The 21489-nt window shown below is 35.2% G+C and overlaps 1 protein-coding gene across 1 annotated transcript in view; it reads left to right on the top strand.

Moving 5' to 3' along the window:
• Ccdc191 (coiled-coil domain containing 191) overlaps positions 1-21489 on the top strand; it is an 84058-nt gene that overhangs the window by 45826 nt on the left and 16743 nt on the right. The window contains 5 exon segments of the mRNA XM_027935900.3: positions 5265-5517; positions 9245-9702; positions 10496-10584; positions 12982-13064; positions 15048-15149. Of these exon segments, the coding sequence (XP_027791701.2) occupies positions 5265-5517; positions 9245-9702; positions 10496-10584; positions 12982-13064; positions 15048-15149 (985 nt within the window).

The raw sequence follows: 21489 nt of genomic DNA on the forward strand, positions 1-21489 counted from the left end.
CCTTTGCTTCCTGGATTTGTTTGTGTAATTCATTGTCAAAGTGATCTTTCATTGTCTGATTTTGCTGTGTAATGTCTTCCTTGATACTCCAGATCATCTGAAGCATGTATATCCTGAATTCTTTATCTGACATTCCATCTGCTGCAGCTGTTACCTCTTCTAAAGTTGAGTTGACCTGCATTGCTTGTGGTCCTTTCTTTGCTTGTCTTTTCATACTGCTTGCGTTTCTTTCTGCTTGGTGAAACTGTTGTGTTTTTGAAAATTTTTTCCCCCTATATATTTATATTGCTCTTGTATAGTTGAAAAGTCTCCCTTGCAGGGTTGGGCGGCGGTCTGCCTACCTTGCAGGCACGGGCGGCGGCTCTGCTCTGCCCCTCCTCCAATTGGTGTGAGGTATCTCCCACGCCCGCAGACCCCTGAGATCATTGTTTTATCTATTATTCAGATCTTAGATGAGTCCTCATCCTCCATCTCCTGCACCCACTTGGGTTACTCCTCTGAGGTTTGCTCTCACTGGCCTTGTCCCTTATGCAGGGCTTAATCTTGCAGGCTTTTTTTTTTTTTCTGTTCTTCACACTTTCTCTCTAAAACAACAAAAAATCCCTCTCTTCTTATTCATAATTTAGCAGCCATCTTTTCTTATTGACACTGTGCTTAGAGTCTCACCTAAACTCCAAGGGTTTATCCATTTCTTTCTTCTAAAAATGCATCTTGCTTTCCCTAATGGGAATTATGGACACTTTATTTTTATCTATCTCTTTAGGTATTGTAACTAATGGTATCATAAAATTTCAATAAAAAATCATAACACAGTTTCAACATTAACAAATATTTCCAAACCCCAAGGATGAATTTATCTAGGTAATGAGACAAAATTCTAGTATTTACAAACCTTTGACATGGTAATATTGAAATTTGAACTGTACTTTCAGTTTCCTTAGCATGCTTTGCAAATTGGTTCCAGATCTTCTATTCCTCCTCTTTCCCTTCCTCTCTGATTTTACAGCCAGCTCTAGACAAAACTAGGAAGAAGCAGGATTTGTTTTCAACATTCTCTGCCAACCCTTCTTGAGGCCTGCTTCCTACGTTTCTCAATTCTTTCTTTGCAAATATCTCTGCCCTTCCCTGTATTAACCTCCACAACCTCTTCGGTCTTGCCCTTTCTTGCACAGGTGTCCTGGGCCTTGCCTAGAGCATGCTTTTTGTCTCTTTGTCCCTCAAGCCCCTTACTTGTTTTTACTGTAATCCTCAGTTGTCACTGTAGTCCTCAGTTGTCAGGCATTCTTCATTTCCAGCACTCCTAATTTCAGCCTTCTTTGAGGCAATCATTTATGGACAGCACTTCTAATTTCAGCCTTCTCTGAGGCAATCATTTATGGAGTGCCTCTGTTAATCATGTTCAATTGTCCTTTCCTCTCTGCTCACCTGGGTACCCAGGTGAGTGTCCAAAAGCCACGTGGCATCTGTAGCTAATAAACTTCCTGATATATCTATCAGAGAGGCAGGAGGACCAGACTTGTGCTGCCAGCTTACTTTAAAAATTCTTTAAAACAGAATTGCCTTATCTTCCACTTTTCCCCTGGGGGCTGCCTAGTGCATTATTGAATGCATTAGCTTGCTCATTCCTATTCTTGCTAAACCTGCTCATCCCAAATGCAGCTGTTCGTGTCACTGCTGTTTTTATGTTCTACACCAGATTTCAGCACTCAATCACATCACTAATATATGTTTTTTTATTATTTTCTATTCCCTTTTTTAAAAATTCAAGACTTTTTTTTAGACATCTGATAGTCTTGCCCTCAGCATTTTACCTTACATGTGAATTTTGTACTCTATTTTCAGATTCTTTTCTTATTGAATTATATTTTGAAAATAAAGTTCTTTTAGGTTAAGCAATTCAGGGCTTATTGACACCATTTCTGAGGATGAATCTATAGCTTAGAAATTTTCAGATGCTTTCCTGTGTCCCAGATCTGGTTAGTGTTCTTCTGACTTCTAGGTTCTAAATTATGCACTTCTCACTAAGTGTCATTTGAGGTGTAGATCCTGGGTAGCATGGTTCACACATTCCTTTTTAAACCTTTTATATTTTATGTTCTTAGGTCTACAGAGACAGCCTTTCTCTGCATGCAGTTATATAATTGTGATGATCAATTTATATACTCTAGCTAGAAATTTTCTGATTTTAGCTTGCAAGCATATTGGGACAGTCTGTTTTCCATAAGAGAACTCTGTCCTTCATTTTATAATTATCTGGGAACTATGTCTGAAGCCATTTCTTTAGGTGAAGTTACACAAGTAAATTGCATATGACTAAGGTTTTAGGAAGTTTGGGTTCTTTTTTTTTAACTTTTAGAAATATTAATGGTTTTAGTGTCATCTTTTAAAAAGTATAGAAACTGGCTTATATGGAACATCATTACTCTACTGAAATGAACTGCAAGGCAGCAGGAGTGGGATCAACTCTTGTCTCTGGATCCCTAGCTTCTTTGCTTCTGTTCATCCATCTGAACCCACAAATATAGACATCTTAACTGCATTTTCAAATCTCCTACATAATTATTATACAATGGGATCTAAGTGCTATAGTAAACATGTATTTTTTTCCTACTCTTTTTTTTTTTACATTTTTAATCTCGTTATAGTTACATAAATGGCCTTCTCTTTGCCATTTATAGTGTCCAAATAATCTCTTCCCTAACAGTCAAAACCCCAGTGCTGATTTTGGCTGTTTATGCTATAAAAACAAGAAATTAGCACATCAGGTACATTTCACACTCCTCCTTCTTGAGCAGATTGATGTAAATTGAATTTCACATTAATCAGAGCAACATTCTTCTATCCTGTAGAAATTGATGATTTTTACCCACTTTAAGAAAATATTATAGGGTGTTTTGTTTGTTTCCCTATTTATACAATGGTATTTTTAGAGCTTTGTTCTTACCTGCATTATTATCTAATTTATTGTTTTTATTTCTTCTACAATTTTTAATTCAATGTTATTCTGTCTCAGATACTTTATTTTCATTAAAGTAAAATATTATATACAGATGTTTATTATAACCTACAATATACTTTTATTATAAAACCCACCAATCACAAAGTACTTTTTGAGTACCTATCATGAAGATCAATTAGATATAATGAAATATGTTGTTAGCAGATGACTTAGCCAGTTTTCTGCTGCTACAACAGAATACCACAGACTGAATAATTTTTAAACACTAGAAGTTTATTAGGTTCGTGGTTCTGGGGCTAGAAAATCCAAGATTTTCAAGATGCATGGTACTTGCATCTTGCCAGGGCTTTTGTGCTTTTCCCCAATATGGTGGAAGGACAAACAAGCATGCACATCACAGAGACAGGAAATGAGGTCACTCATCCTTTTTATCATGAACCCACCTTCCAGATAACTAACCAGCCCTCCTACCTTCTCCACCCCCTGTGATAAGGACATTTATCTATTTGGGAGGGTACAGCCCTTTACGGTGTAATTACCTTTTAAAGGTCCTACTTCTTTATACTGGTCACAGTAGTGATTAAATTTCAGCATGAATTTTAGAAGGTACAGTCAAACCATAAGCAGCAGAGTTGCTTATATTTCAGTTTTATAATTACTGAAATAAAGACAAGATTAGAACAGAAATATCAGTGTTTCTCTGGTATAAGGGTAAATATTATTTGATGAATTTTTTGTTTCAGTTATATATATTTTTGTTTCATATACACACAAACTTATATATTGAGGTACAGCGTAACTTTTTTTTTCTTTGCTGTAGGTGGCATTCAAAAGAGTTTTAAAAGTCATGTAAGCAGTAAGAACTTTAGAAATGTTTTCCTGACTCATTGATTTTAGAATTTATGATGTTCTTGATATGACCCCAAAGAGTCCATGAGAATTAAGCATTATATATATGTAACAGAAATTTATGTGCAGTGTTATAGAGAACTTAGATTAGCCACCTTTACAAGATAAAATCAAGTATGCATCTAAATATTAGATTTTAAACCCCCAGATTGATCCCTAATGCCACATAATAGGTTCCAAGCTCACTTCTGCAGGAATAACCATCCACCTGTAGGTAGACTTCAGAGACCTCCACTTGAATTCTTGACTGGCTATCACCAAAGTGTCTTCTGATAAAGATTCCACTCACTTCTTCTAACATTTATGAAGTTTTGGGGAATGAAAGAAGCTCTTCCTCAGGAAGAGCTAGATGATGAGTTTCATGAGAGCAAGTGCCTGGCCTTTACCTTTCATGGATGTATGTAATATTAGCAAGCATGTTCACAATGTTGTCATTCATTCAGTTCAAGGGTTTTAAATGAATCCTTCCTTTTAATGATCAGTCTCCTACCAAGTCTTTCATTTATAATATCCACTCTCATAGTTTTATTTTACTTTTATAAGTTTTAAAATTACTGACAATTTATTCCTTTTCCTTTCTCCCAAGCCTGCCTTCCTTAGCTTACCAGTTGAATCTTTCTCCCTCATGCATTCCTCTTTTTAAAAGTTATTTATATACCTATTCTTTTTGCTCCTTCCCCTATTTTATGGTCAGAAACTATTTTAAGGCTATACAAAATTTAATATTCTTTTTTTAAACAAAATAAAATTTATTAAAATATGAGCCTAGTACATTGTATAGTCTAGTATTGTAACTCCTCTAAGAAATAGGAATTAGGAATATTAACACATGGACATTGAGGATGGTAGAGATGCAAGGGTTCATCACTATTAAAGTTCTATTTTTTAAAGCTTACAGTTCATAAAAGTGATTAATTCTGCCTCTAGGTTTGGGACTTAACTTTTTCTATTTTTGTATTTTGTATTCCTTCAGAATAAAAGCAAATAATATATGTCATTTTTAAAATCATTGTCACTTAAATTTTATTATAGCTATCAAAATACTAGAATATATAGATGGTAAAAAGCATGTGAAAATTAAAGTAATTATAATTATCTAAAAAATTTGTATCGAAATGAAGATAATACACACTTACATGTAAAAAAAACAATATTCTTTTGTGACATGATAGAACTGAATATTCATCTTTTTTCTTGAAGGTACTGTCTTGAGGTGCTTATGCCTTCCATGTGGAGACCCTGTGCACTGGGGAATGTTAAAGCCATTCCATTCCATTTAGCTTAATCTAAAAGGATAGGCTAGAGCATTTCTGGGACTCCCTTGGACTCATTTATTTTATCAACTTATGAAGTATAAATGCCTTCTTTATTTTAATGAAAGTGCTTTGTTGCTTAGAAAACAACAACTGGCCACTGAGTATAACCGGAAACAAGTTCTTCAACACTGCTTTGCAGAATGGCATCATTGGTGTAGTGCAGAGGTCCTAAAGAAAGAGCTGGCTCGAGCAAAGGAGGAAACTAGGAAGAAAATGGATGAGCTGCTGAAGGCAGCATCGCTAGGGAAACTCAGTACAAGTGGGTGGTCATCAGGCATCAGTGTACCTGAGGAGGCAACAGCCACGGTGGACTCACTAGTAAGAAACATGGAGGTACATTGTTTTTTCTTTGATTGGTCTTCCTGCTCATTAAACACTTGCATTTGAGCTTTGCACTTTTACAGCCTGGGGTACATCAGCCCTGGTCAGGTTGCTTGTCTTAGGCCATCTAATGGTTAGGGAAGCTGCAGTGCACAAAGGTTACCTTCCAGGCAGTGTTTATTTTCTTGAAATGAATCGTCTTTCTATAAACACATAACAACTTTAGAGTAGTTGAAAGTCGGTAAGTACATATTATAGAGAGGGAATTTATAACAACTAAGTGAAAGACTGCTTTAGGAAGAAACAAAGCAAGCACTATTTACAGCTTCTCTATTCCTCTTATTTTCTTCTTTGATCTTCACATATTTCCTTTCTAAATGAACTTGTGACTTATAAGAGAGGAATTTAAATATTTTTATTTTTCTAATTATTATAATAGTACATATAATAAAATATATACATGCCAATTGTAGTAATTTGGTAGAAGAAAATCACAGAGGAAAAAAAGAAAGTAATTTATAATTTCATCATTTGGAGGTAACTGATAACATGGAAGTATAGCCAACTAGACTTTCTACTCAAGCATATGCAAATTGTCTTCGTTAATATTTTATTTAGCTTTTAAATTTCCTTCTGTCAGGTCATTGAGGAAATCTCTTCCATAATTCAGGAAAAGGAAATTATGGTCTTTTCTTTTAATACAAATGTAATTATTTTTCTCTAAAAAATTATTTTTGCATTTTTAAAATATAACATGAGAATTTCTTATGCTATTACATTAGCAATAAACAGTTCTAACTGAAAATATACTTCAAAATGAGACCTACAAATTAGAACTTCTGATGTGGGACACCTGTGGGTTTTTTTTAAGTTCTATAGGTAAACTTGATATGTACCACTGGATGAGGACTACTATTCCATGCCATTGTTTTGTGATAATTAATGACATTCTGTGATGGACAATAAGCTAGAATCTGTTTAACTCATCTGTTGCTGGAATTTAAGTTGTTTTCTGTTTGCTACTATTTTAAATTGTGCTTCAGTGAACATCTTGGTAGCTAAATCTTTGCATATACCCGTGATGCTTTACTTAGCATAAATAATTAAATTTAGAGTGCATGTTCTCTTTTCATCTGATTATTGTTTCATCATTTGCATTTCTTTGATGTCTAGTGAGGTTAAAACATTTTTTTATTGGATATATTGATATATATATGAATATAGAAAGATATAGATATAAAGTAACTTATCTATTCCCTTTGTTGATTTTTCTATTTGAGTACATTTTTTTAATTATAAAAGCTCTTTATATTTTTAAGACTATGGATGCTTTTTTATTACATAGGTTGCAAACATTTTTTCCATTTTCCCATTTGTCTTTTGGTTTAGTTATGGCGTTTGGTACTGTGTCCACTTGTTAATTTTTTATAAAGTCATTTATGTCAGTTTTTTCTTTCCTCATTGCATTTGTCTGGTTTAGAGAGCCCTTTGGAGAAGGTCCTCTACCTGGTCACCTCCTCCCTCCTCATAATGCTGTTAAGTACTTAACTCACAGACATGTGAAATTAAATTGGGCACTGAGGTCCGCAGCCTTATTTTGACCCTGATTACTGCTAGCAAAGTAGGCTGCTTTTAATTTAAGCTTACTTAGTCTCTCAGTGAAGGGGGATCCTGAGAGTACTTATTGGGACTTACGTAACATTTTGGTCCCTTCCCCTAGGTAATTTATCTACCTTTATGTCAATTAGATAACACTATCTCCATTGAGATCCAATAGAGTCTTGTATCTTAAGAAGTAGATTATGGAACCTTTTTCCTTACAAAGTTCCACTGCCCTTATCTTTAATTTAAAAAAAAAAGTCAGCAGAATTAACCTGTAGATAGACACTAGATCTTTATTTATTTTTTTAATGTGGTGCTGAGAATCGAACCCAGGACCTCACACATATAGGCAAGCAAGCACCCTACACTGAGCCACAACCCCAGGCCCAGAAAATTTTTTTATCTGTACAGAACACAAAACACACACACATTAGCAACAGGAAAAAAAATGAAAATGGCTGAGCATAGAAAAATGTTTCCAAACCTCTAAAATCAAGAATAAGATTTTATCAAGAAGAGATGACATTGTAAAAATAGAACAAATGAAAATAGAAGGCTGTAATAGATTCTGCTGGTTACAAAATTAAGTCTTTTCCAGAGTTTAGAGTAAAACAAACAAATGAAAACATAAACTCTGTAGTTAGATGTTCATTAATTATGCAGTCAAGGTATTCATATACCAAGAACACACATCTTCTACCTCAAAATCTTTCAAAACTATTAGTACAATGTGTACCATTAAGCTTTTCTTCCATTCGCTCATTTTTTAACCTAAAATGTTACCATGATCTAAAAGAAATCTCGTTGCTCTACTTAAGGCTTTTAGTCTTGCTGGGTTAATAACATGACATTACCATAAAGTTTAAAAGAGCTTAAAACATATAGCCTGCTTGATGCTAAATTACATAAGCAGGTATTCTCATGAGTAAATGTCCACTGACATTTCTGAAATAAAAGGTTATTTTTAAAGTCTTTTAACATGTCAGAGTTTCCATATATTAAAATTTTCACTTGAATTAAGTCTATGGAACACTTTTCCATCATCATGAAAAATAGTTTTGAGTACCTGAGATGGCACTCTGTTAGACTTAAAAGCTTCTGATATTAGATAGTTCATAGTATTTTTCTCTTTATGCCCCCAGAAGATGGCAGAATCAATAGCAGATCAGATCGTAGATCATGGCCTCAAACCATTCAAAAGAGACATTTTAACTTGACATTATTTTGGCCTGGATAAGTTTTGCTGATTATGAATGTTTGTTTTCTTCCCTTCTGTATAGAACTTGTAATTGCATGTGATAGCTCAGTCTATTAAATGAAATTTACATGGGCTGGGGATGTGGCTCAAGTGGTAGCGGGCCTGCCTGGCATGCCTGAAGCACTGGGTTAGATCCTCAACACCACATAAAAAATAAAACGAAGATATTGTGTCCACCTAAAACTAAAAAAATAAATATTAAAAAAATGAAATTTACATGATAAAGCTTTGAAACGATTAAGTCATATGCTAATACAAAGTAGTTAAGTAATATTACTCTTATGCAATACAGATATTTGCTTGGTAATCCTGGGCTTCCAAATACTTCTCACAAATAGCTGGAGACTAGGCTTTCAGCTAGGCCTGATGCTGCAGCAAATAAATATATTGCACTGAGGCAAAAGTTAATTTACTAGTGGCAAGAGAGGCATCAAAAGAATAGATCTAGTATTAATTTATATTCTTTAGTTTTTAAACATTCTTAAGAAAGAATATATCTACAAAATTTTCAAATTTCTGCAAAATTTAAAGTCAGTTCTTACATAAAATTCCCACATATTTATCTGGAGTAATTGCCTAATTTACAAGTGAACTAGCCAAATTAATTAATAAGATAACATTTTTTTCCTGTTGCCAGGGTCTTGGCCCCTTGTAGTGGTTCTTACAGCTATAGCCACTTCTCCACCCACTCTTCATGGTGAGCAACTTTGCACATTCTAACAGGCTCACAGAGCCAAGGCTGGTGGCCTTTGAGATAACCAGACCAAGAGCATAGGGCAGTTCTGCCTGGGGTGTGGGACCATTGTGCCTTAAACAAAACAATGCTGATGGACAGAGTTCTTTAAATAGTTGAGCTGTAACATGTTCTTTCTATCTTAGGTGACTGCTATGCCCTCTTTATCAGAAAACTCATCCTTAGAGAGCAATGGCTGTATGCTCATTCCTCCCCCAGGAAAGACAACAATGAGCAACTTGCAGTGTCCCCTTCAGAATGTCTCTCAGAACATACCTGACAGTGAGCCCAAGACCTTGGATGCTGAGCTCTCTGAACAGCCAGGCAGCGAGGACAAGCTCAGAACCACCAGCCACAAAGCAGAACCAGCTTGTGTGAGGCATTTCTGCAACCGCCATGTCTTCCAGCAACAGCTGATTGAGAAGCAAAAGAAGAAACTTCAGGAACAGCAGAAAACCATTCTCGATTTGAAGGAAAAACAGCGGCTGGCAGAGGCTCAGTGGGCAGCTAAGCATGCTGCTGTAGTCACAGATGCACAGAATCGCCTCCTGTTAAAATCCCAAGGGCCAGAGGAACCAAAAGGAACCTGCCAGATGCTTCTGAAGTATGTCTGTTGTATCAAACACTCTTCACTTTGAGATAGAGATGTTCCTAAACTGTTTTGCACTTTTTCTAAACTCCCTGATCTTTTCTTTCATTGTGCACTCTCAAAGCAAAGAATCTTCACATGTTGTGACTCATACATGACAGTTATAAACAGATATTTCAGGCAAGTGGTTGCCTATAAGGTTCCAATTTTACAGTTAGCATTTGGGTCATGGCTGCTTTTGTCTGAGGAGCTCTCCAACTATCCAATGAAAAAGAAAAATGCTTAACTTTCTCTAACTAGATTTCTCAGTTTCTGATTATATTTAAGGCTAAAAAGCCAGCTTGAGCAACATTAGGTACACATGGCGCATCCCCTGGGCTCGTTAATTACTTAAATTTTTAGTTGCTTAGGATAAAACTAAATATCTTCAAGTCTGGAGTAAGAGTCCAAATTTCTCAAAGTCATCTAAGATAGTTTCACATGTGCTTGAGACTCACTACATGCAATAAATGGTAAGAAGAGATGAAACCCTTGACTTGAAGCACTAGAATGGGTATCAGAATGCCTGACTCTCATTGTAGGTTCAGGTTAGCCATGCAGTCTTTCTGTACCTTAATACACCAATGTGTAGGCTGGGTATAATAATAACACAGTTATCTCAGAGAGGAAGGATTAATTAAAATTTGTAAAATGCTTTGAACTCCTCAGGTGAAAATGTATTAAAGGAAGCTGAATGTTGGTCTGAAATCTTTCTCCATTGTTTTTTCTTTCTTTTTTTTCCTCCCAATTTATCTGTTACTTCCCCTAGGACTGAAGGCAGAAGTGACTCCCAAAATTCTCTTTCTGGACCCAAAAGGAATCCAAAGCAGCTGAAGGCACCCCATCCCATACTGAAAGGCAAGTTGTTCATCTTCTCTCCTAGTGTATAATATGCCTGGGTCTGAAGTGTGGCAGCTCAGGTTTTGAAATTTGGCAGAACTTGGTCAGAATCTAAGATGGGTAGACAGGAGAGGAATGGAATGTATCAGGGAGCTTCACTACTTTTTTCCTGCCCGTTTTGGAATCCTTTTTGGCTTTCCTGGCTCACTCACACACATACACACACACACACACACACACACACACACACACACACAGTGTTGAAAGGTATGTGATTGTTCTGTAATTTCAGATCCAGGCTGTGAAAAAAGAATGGGAAAATTACACAAATGAGAAAACTCTGAGTAATTACTAAGGCTAATTATTTGTAAAGATCATCTGTCATTGTAATTCATGAATGCTAAAATTCTGGTCAGTTTATAGCAATCCAAGTCATTATGTCATTTTGTGATGAGGTTGGTAGTGTTTTAGTAATGAAAGCCATAAACCAGATATTTTCATTTGATAATATTTTTAAGCACATAGAAACTCTTATTTAAAAACTACATAGGACAGTAAGAACAGGAGCATTCCTCAGAATCCACCTAGTAAATTTGCTAATTGCTTTTATTATATACTTAGTCACTCACTGTATATGTTTATACAATGAGTATGTTATATGTTGTCACATCTTGTATGGATGACAATTATATTGTGACTTTTGACTTTTTACCTCTGGCAAACTTGCTATCCTAACAAGAAGGGGTGACATCTGAAATACTGTTGTCAATTCCTATTAATTGGAAATCGGCAGTCTTTGCATCAACTATCTGCCAGGGCAATAGTTTATGCTATCTTTGCCCACCACTAAGCCTGATCAGAAATGCCAGTTCAGTGCAATAAGTTTTTTAAAATTATTATTTGATCAAGGCGTTAGCTATTTTAGAATCCCAGTCTACTTTTCAAGCAGACTTTAATGACTCCATCTAGAAAAGATGAGGAAAGGGCATATTACCAGAAACTCTACTTCTCAGAGCTCTCTCACTTTAATCCTTTATTCTATTTCTGTCTTCTTAAGGACAGTCTCACTCCTGCTATCTGTGGCATCACCACTATTCTTTTGTAGCAAAACAGACACTTAATATCTGTAAGAAATAGCTTGGTGAGTTTTTGTTTATTAATTCTTAAAACTTGGACTTAAATCTTCTCTGTAACATGGTCCAAAGAACTGAAAGCAACTTCGAGATGGTTTAGGTGAGCAGAACTTGATACTTCCTCCTACCCACACCCCTCCTTTCTATGAAAGCCCTGCATGATTACAGAGTCATATTATCAGACCATCTTGCACATTTGTTTCTTTTGGATCGATACTTAATAGACTGTCAAGAACAGGAGTCTGACACTCAAATTCATTTGGATGCCAGTTCTCCAAATGCTTGGTACAGTTCCATTTCCTGCCCATCTGGATATCCAGGTCTTAAGACTAGACTTAAAATGTATTCGTCATGGCCCCAAACTTTACAATTTGTTTGTTGTTCCTGCATATACAGATGTATATAGAGTGACTTAAGAAAAATTAGCAAGTTCACTTAAAATAGGATTTACGGAATGCTTCTATTTTAGCAAGTTCACTTAAAATAGGATTTACGGAATGCTTCTATTCTCAAAGTATTTGTTAGATGTAGTTGTATTCTTCTATGTTTATCAAGTTATAACTAAATTAAAATTCTGGCTTCTGCATTTCATATACTAAATGTCTATCAATCAGGCACGTTATCTTATTTAAACCAGTGAAGAGTTGTTATTGTTATTGTTATTTTCCAGTATTGGGAATTGAACTCAGGAAGTTGTGCAAGCACTTTACCACTGAGTTATATCCCCAGTCCTAAACCAGTAAAGAGTTTCTCTTTTTTGTTTTATTTTGGTTTTTTGTTTTGTATTTGTTTTTTTGTGTTGTTGTTGTTGTTGTTTTGATTTGGGTACTAGGGATTGAACCCAGGGGCACTTAACCACTGAGTACATCCCTAGCCCTTTTTTTACATTTTATTTTGAGACAGGATCTCACCAAGTTGCTTAGGGCCTTTATAAGTTTCTGAGACTGGCCTCAGATTTGTGATCCTCCTTGTCTCCGCCTTTGGAGTCACTGGGATTACAAGTATGCCTGGCTATGCCTGGCTCACAAAGAGTTATTCAAATAAAAATGTGAATAAAAACATAATTACCTGCAAATTAGTCATCATTGCTGAGGATTGGATTGTAGGCCTTTAACTTATACAGCATGTATAAGTCCTTATATCTAATTTTTTTCTGAGAATGTGAACATTTAATTTATAAGAAAAATCTTAAAATTAACCTTAAATATTACATTTAAATGGAGGTATTTCTTTTTCAGTGTTTCTCATATTTTTATATTGGAATTTTGTTACTATTTTTTAGCCATGGAAGAAAGAGCAATTCAACGAGCTGAACGTAGGCAGATCTTGGCAGAGAGGAAGAAAAAACTAGAAGAAGAGAAATTGGTAATAAATACAGAATGCAAACTGAGGCAAGAAAAAGGATTTGTCTAGATGTTTCTTAAATAATGAAACCTTGCTTGTTCAAGCTTGAAACAGTAAAGTTAGACCAGCTTTGGAAATGGCTTATGTTCTACTCACCTGAGTTCTGTAACCATTTTAAGAAAATGAAGGAGAAAAACATCAACATCATTAGCCTAGCAGGAAGGAAACTATATAAAGTTATTGAGAGCTAGCAATTTGGAAGATTCACACATAACCAGTATTATTAGAGTGTTATAGATAGATGTCCAACTTTATGAATTTGCAAAGGAGAATAGTTTTATCTTCCGAAAATTTGACCTAGACTGTCAGAAGTAAATTTTGTACCTACTAGGAATATATTAACTGTTCTGATAGTTTTTGTTGGAGAGTGTATTGGGGAAATGAAAGGAAAAAAATCTTTCCCCCACACTGGACTTAGTATTTCACAGGTGAAGTTAAGAAAAAATTTTCATTTTATGATTAAAAATTAATGGTCTTATTCATGCTCAGACTCATCTTCCCAACTTGAAAAGAATCCTTTTGGAGAAACTTGTTAAGTTATACAACGGATCACATGTTGTTTGGGTTTTCTATTTTTATCACAAAGTGCAGACTTATTCCAGAGATAAAGATGGCATTTTTAAAAAACTTTTTTTCCATATTTTTATTGGTACATTATACTTACATACAATGGTGGAATTTGTTGTTACATATTCATTCATGCACACAATATAACAATATAATTTGGCCAGTATCATTCCCCATTTTTCTCCTCCCACCCTGTTTCTTTACTTATCACCCTTTAATTTTCATGAGACATTCCACTCCTCTACCCATCACTTTCTTTTCCTTTTTCCTCTCTACATTCCACATATGAGAGAAAACATGCAACCCTTGACCTTCTGAGTTTGACTTGTTTCACTTAATAGAAAGTTCTCAAGGTGTTTTGGTCAGCTTTTTCACTGTTGTGACTAAAAGACCCAACCAGAACAACTATAAAGGAGGAAAGGTTTATTTAGGGGCTCATGGTTTCAGAGGTCTCAATCCATAGACAGGCAGACTCCATTCCTTGGGGTTCAAAGTAAGGCAGGACATCATGGCCAGAAGAGTGTGGCAGAGGGAAGCAGCTCACGTGATGATCAGATAGCAGAGAGAGAGGTCTCCACTTGCCAAATATAAATAAATACATATCCCAAAGCCATGCTCCCAATTCCCACCTCCTCCAGCCATATTCTACCACTTCTGTTACTACTCTGTTAATTCCTATAATGGGATTAATTCACTGATTGGGTTAAGACTCTTTTACAACCCAGTCATTTCTCCTGTGAACCTTCTTGCATTGTCTCATTTTGGGGGGTACCTCACATTGCCTGAGCTTTGGGGGGACACCCACATCCAAATCATAACATAAGGTCCATCCATTTTCATGCAAATGATATAATTTTATTTTTCTTTATGGTTGAATAAAACTCCATTGTGTATATATACCATATTTTCTTTATCTGTCAATGGATACCTAGGCTGCTTCTGTAGTGTGGCTATAAACATGAGTATGCATGTATCACTATAATGTGGTGACTTTACTTCTTTAGAATAAATACATCGGAGTAGTGTGGCAGAGTCACATGGTGTTTCCATTCCTTTTCCTTTGAGGGACCTCCATAATATTTTCATAGTGGTTATACTAATTTACAGTCCCACCAACAGTATAAAAGTGTTCCTTTTTCTCCATATCCTCTCTAGCATATATTATTGTTTGTATTCTTGGTGTCTGCCATTCTGATGGGAAATGAAATCTCAGGCTGGTCTTGATTTGCATTTCCCTAATTGCTAACGATGTTGAACATTTTTTCATGTATTTATTGTGCAGGCACTTTGGTGGATACTTGACTTACCACAACATGAAAAATCTTATTCCCATGCAGATTGAAGGTTCTGATTTTTCTGCATTCTAATCTTAATCAGGCCCAGTTAAAGGCCCAAGAGGAGGAATGTCAGAAGAGGGAGGCAGAAGAAAAGGAGGCTCAGCTTGAGAGAAAACGAGAAGAAAAAAGACTGAAGAAAATGGTCAGTAATGTCTTTGTTAGGTTACCTGTCTATTGAGGTCTATTGTGTGTGATCTTGTAGTCCTGTCCACTAGTATTCTTTTCTTACCCAAACAGAAAAAGTTTCTCCATCTTATTTAGTGAAAACCTACCATTGTTCACATTTTAGCTTCAAAACATGACTTTTTCCAGATGAGCCTTTTCTGCTCTGGCTGCTCTTCTTCCACCCAATGTTAGGTTAGATCCTCCTTTGTGAATTCCTCTGAAGTGTCCTTCAGAGCATTACTGATGCTAATAATTATGTCTCTGTTTTGTGGCTTTTTTTCATTTCTCTGTCTCCAACTAAACTGTAATCTCAATAACAGTAAAGGGAGAAGCCTGGTGTTGTTCACTATTGTATTGGCTGACATGTAGTAGGCACTCAGAAAATACATGATGAATGAATGAATGAATGAATGAATGATTGCACACTTGGAGCAAAATACACCAGAAGAAATAAGACGTAGTTAAACAAGTTTCTTTATCAGTGAACTTCTCAAAGCCTTTTTACAAGTTATCAGATATTTTGAATCTCAGAAGAGGGACACAGTGTTCCAGGTAGTCACATGTATCTGACTACAGACTCTATTTTTTTATAAAGCACCCAGTAACACACCATGGATCAACTTGGGGTCATACCATTATAAATGATTGAGATAATTTTCAAAATATAAAATACAAAAAAATTTCCCTCTCATATCTGTTCATTGTAACAAATTTGAGAAATACAAAGAAGATGGAAAAGTATCTCTGAGTTCAGCACTAAGAATTAACTACCTGTAATATCTTTTTTAAAAAATTATTTTTAGTTGTTAATGGACTTTTATTTATTTATTTATATGTGATGCTGAGAATCAAACCCAGTGCCTCAGATATGCCAGGCAAGCACTCTGCCACTGAGCCACAACCCCAGCCCTTTTAATGTCTTAATATTTTAATATGTCTACTTCTGTTCTTCTCTGTTCATATTCCCCCCTCCTCTTTCCCCTCTTCCCCCTTTTTCTTTTGGCAATACTAAGGTGATGTTCATCTTGACAAGCTAGTTTAGGTAGTGCTTGACAGGTTTCTCCCTGTAAAGTTATCATTTTTCCCTTTTCGTACTCTATCCTTTGGAAATAATCATTAAGTTTGGTATACTCTCAGGGCAGGGAGGAAGGAAAATTAAGCTTCACGTGCTGAAGGGAGGAGTATCTACCTACATTATTTGGAATTCGTCTTTGAAGAAGGCTTATTTTTGTTTCTCCATTTATTTGTTCAATCATTCAATTGTTTATTTAAATAAGTAGAATTCCTGTCTGTCTATTTTGTACTTTGGGTGACAAAAATGCTGTTACTTATTTTGTTGATCAAATTGTTCTGGCTTTGGTTAGCATTGGAAGCTCTTTTAGGTGGACTTTTTAGGTGGACTTTAGATATATATATATCTAAAGAGAGAGAGAGAGAGAGAGAGAGCCAGAGAGAGCACTAAACATGAGCTCATACTTCCGTCTCCAGCTCTAATTCATACAAGAAGGTTTATTCTATCCTTCCTTTCTTGCTTATTTGTAAATGCCTTCTCTGAAACCTGGCTCCCACAACCTACCCATTATTTACTTAGTTGTACATTTCCAATATAGGTATAAAGCAATTAGAATTGTTAGTTTATACCCCACACAAGAAATTTGCCAACTACAATACAGTATTTATATATAGTTCCATTTATCTTTAGCTTCACTTTTTTTTTTTTTAATTAAAATTCAGTTTTCCAATGTCACCAAGGGCCCTTGTGTTTTCCCCCTTTTTCTTGAGTGAATCTTGGTAGTTTGAATACTTCAAGGAATTTGAGCATTTTATCTAAGTTTTTGAATTTCTTGGAATAGAGCTTATAGTATTCTCTTATGACCCTTTTAATGTCTGTGAGCTTCTGCTACAGTAATTTGTATCTTTTCTCTTTTTGCCTTTGTTATCAATTTTATTTCTCCTCAAAGAAACACCTTGTAATTTCATTGATTTTCTTTGGCCTTTTCCCATTTTCAGTTTCTCTAATTTCTGCTTAATTTTTGTCACTTCCCTCTTTCTGCTTGCCTAAGATTCTGTTTTCCCTGATTCCCTAAGGCAGAAGCTTAAATTATTCATTTCACACATTTGTCCTTTTATAACAGATGCATTTAGTGCTATAAATTTCCCTTTCTCTTTACCTGGCATATCAAGTAATATTTTGATATTTTATCTCATTTAGTTCAAACTATTCTTGAGACTTTCTCTTTGTCCTATGGGTTTTTAGAAGTATATTTTTTTAAATTTCAAACATTGGGAATTCCCCAGATAACTTTCTATTGATTTATAATTTAGTTTCATTATGGTACATGAATGTACATTGAATGAATTTTAAAAGTTTTGTTTTATGGCCCACAATATGATCATCTTGGTTAATATTCCATATGTACTTGAGAAGAATATGTAGTGTTCTATTATATGGTGTGCTTTATAAATATCAATTAAGTCACATTGCTTGTGTTGTTCAGATCATCTATATCTTTACTGATTTTGTGCCTACTTGTTTTAACAGTTATTGAGACAGGAAAGTCTCTGGCTTAAAGTTGCATCTTTGTCTACTTCTCCTTTCATATCTGTTTTATGACACTTTTAAAATCTGTGAAGACCTTTTAATGTATGTTGAAAATCTGTTATTAGGTACATATATACATTTTGGAAAAAACTTGAATCTAAGTGTTATAAATTGAGTTTCTTTCAGACATTATGTACCTGTGTTGATTTAATATCCATTATGATAATCTGTCCTTTAACAGACTTACATTATTTTTATGCCATTAACATAAAGTGATATTGATATAATTTGGTGAAAATCTACCAACTTGCTCATTGTAAATTTCCTCCTTTCCATCTCCCACCTTCTCTGGTTTTATTTGAGCATCTCTATACTTCCATTTTACCTCCTCTATGGAGTTATTATTTACATTTCTTTTAAAAACATTTTTTAGTGGTTGCCTAGTGTTTACAATATATTTGTAAATGATCCCTTTCTACCTTCAAACTTTACATGTAGTGAAAGATCCTTACATACATATATTTCCATTTACTCTCTCATATTCCTTGTGCTACTCTTGTCATATGTCAAATTTTGCTTTTATTTATGCTATAAATACCCAATTCCTTGTTAAAGATATTGCTTTAAGCAGTTGTCTTTTACCTTGCCTCCATTTCTTCCATTTCTGATGTTCTTTATTTCTTTGTATAGATATAAATTCTTTCACTTAATAATAATTAAGATATAATGTTAATATATAATATTCTTTCTGTGGGTAGAACTTTCTTTAATATGTCTTGTAGGATAGATCTTCTGTCAGTTAAATAAAAACTGAGGGAATTTACATTGAAATAAATACTGAGAAAGTCTTATTTTTTTCCTTTACTTTTTTTTAACTCTCTTTTTAAAATTCTTACTAGTTATACATGAATGTATTTTGACATATTATACATACATGGAGAACAACTTCTTATTGTTATGGTTGTAATGAAGTGGAATTACATTGGTCATGTATTCATATATGAACATAGGAAAATAATGTCCAATTCATTCTACTATCTTTCCTATTCCCATCCCTCTTCCCTTATCTTCATTCCCCTTTATCTAATCCAAAGTACTATTTTTCCCTACCCCAATCCCCATTGTTAGTTAGCATTCGCATATCAGAGAGAACATTTGGCTTTGGTTTTTTGGGACTGGCTTATTTCACTTAGCACGACTGTCTCTAGTTCCAACACATTGGAATTTCCTTCACTTTTGAAAGTTACTTTTTCTGGATACAGAATTTTATGTTGACAATTTTTTACTTTAAAACTTGAAAGATGTTATCCTATAGTCTTCTTGTTTGCCTAATTTCTTACAAGAAGTCTGCTGTAATTGTTAATCTTTGTTGTTTTGTAGATATGCTATTCTGCTTGGGGTGCTATAACAAAATACCATGGACCAGATGGCTTAACCAATTGAAACTCATTTTAATCACAGTTGTAGAGGTCCAAGATCAGAGTGCCTTTGTGGTTGGTTTTTATTAAAGGCTATCTACCTGGCTTTGAGATAGCCTCATTCTCACTGCATCTTCCCTCCATGACTTTTCCTTGGTGCATGTGCATGAAGAGAGAAAGCATGAAACCTCTCTGGAATCTCTTCATTTAAGGACACTAATTCTAATAAGGTTCCTACCCTTAGGACTTTATTTAACCTTACTTCCTTAGTGGCCTCTTGTCCAAATACAGCCACACTAGGCATTAGTGTTTTAACATATTAACTTTGGGGGGACACTTTTACTCCATAACAGTAGGTAATGTGGGTTTTCCTCCCAAGCTGCCTTTAAGACTTTGTGTTTGTCTTTGGTTTTTAGCTTTTAAAATATGATATATCTAAATATGATTGGTTTGTTGATTGGTTTGTTTACTTTCACAGTAGTCTTAAGCTTCTCAGATATATGGTCTTACATTCTGTCACTAATTTGGGAATATATTTAACAATTAGTTCTTCAAATATTTGACCTAGCCCATTCTTTTTATTCTCCTTTTGAGTTTCCAGTTATTCCAGTGTTAAATTGGTTCATATTGTCCCACAGCTGACAGATGAACTTGTTTGTCACTCTTTTTCCTTTTCAGTTTGTGTAATTTCTGTTATCCTATTTTTCATGTTACCTGATTCTTTCTTCAGGTGTTTCATCTAGTGATAAACCCATTGAAGGCTCTCTTCATCTCTGGTACCTTGTGATTTTTATTTTTTAGCATTTTTAGTTTGAAGCATATTGTTTTCATGTCTGCTAAAATTCCTATCTGATAATGAATGATGTCTATCTTCACCATTAGATCCTCTAATATTATTGTCATGAGTTACTTAAAATTCTCCTTCTGATAGTTCCAACACCTCTGTCATGTCAATGTCTTATTCTGATAAGACACTGCCTTTTCAAATTGTGTTTATTTTTTGTCTTTTGGTGTGTCTTGCATTTTTTGTTGAAAGTCAGCTATTTTGTTAAGAACAATAGAAACTGGGGTAAATAGGCCCTTAGTATGGAGATTTGTATTAATCTAGCCAAGAATTGGGCTGTGTTTGATGTTTATTGTTGTTATAGTTACCACTGTTGAGGTTTGATGTCACCATGGGCACCAGAGACTTCAGTTTCCTCTAGTGACTTTTTATTTATCTCCTCTTTTGGCTTTGGGTTTTCTCTTTGTGCTGCTCCCCAGAGAAGTTCTGTCTCTTATAGTTCTCCCTTAAATCCAGTAATCTTATTGGAGGTTTGTACTAGTGTAGTGGTAGGGTATGGATAAGAGGAAACATTCTCTATTCGACTATATTTGTCTTTGGAGTATACCTCATTGAGCACTCACGAGAATTCCTGTTCCTACTCTAAGGGTAAAATTTTTTTGAACCCCTATTTACTTCTTTTAGATGCAGTGGTATCCACCACTATCTCAATCTGTGACCTTAAAGTCCCTTCCCCTGGTGAAATGGGAGCAGGGGGTGTCTTGTCTGGAAAGAGTTTCCTGAGTGCCTCTCCCCCAGCTGAGTGCATTCCACCAATGTTGTCAGGTGGCGCCATGGGATGGAGCCTCCAGTTTCCCGACAGAGAATGGTCTGGGTAGATTTGCAAGTGTTGTTCTTCTTCTTTCTCAGCTAGAACCATGGTGGGAATTTTCTCTGAATCCTCCCTGATCTCCTCTGTGAAAGTCTAGTGGAGTTTCTAGAGAAAAAAACGTGTATAAGAGTGGGAAACACCACCATGACTGTTACCCCCCAGGAGCTCCACTCTTCTCCTGCTGGTGTATTCTTAACCTCCAGCAGTTCACCAAAATATCTCATCTTATGACTCATATGGTATCTGGTAGATTCTGCTGCCTCAGGTAAGAAAACTTTTGAGTCCCTGTCTCCAGAATTAGGGATGGCTTCACATCTGATCAGTTCACAAAAAGACATTAATTTTATATCTGCCCTGCTTTTGTTGTTGTTGGAACCAAATTGCTTGTACAGACCAAGAATAATGAAAAATATATACCAGCCAAGAGATAGTTTTATTTCACTCATTATCTCAAGTCCAAACCCCTTTTTTAGGAATGTCAGTCCATAGCAATAGACAAAAAGATTTTGTCACATAGACTAGTTTCCATTTAGTCAGTCAATTGTAGCTATCTAAATTGAGATCTACACATTTGCAGACTTGCTATGCTTGAGGCTTCTTTAAGAGTAGCTTTAGATTTAAAATGTACTTGGCAATTGTCTTCTTTTCCATCTGTGTAAGGATAATCTACACAGTATGCTTCCCATCCAGTTTATCATGTGG

The sequence above is a fragment of the Marmota flaviventris genome, chromosome 8 (genome assembly GCF_047511675.1).
Source record: "Marmota flaviventris isolate mMarFla1 chromosome 8, mMarFla1.hap1, whole genome shotgun sequence".
NCBI lineage: Eukaryota > Metazoa > Chordata > Mammalia > Rodentia > Sciuridae > Marmota > Marmota flaviventris.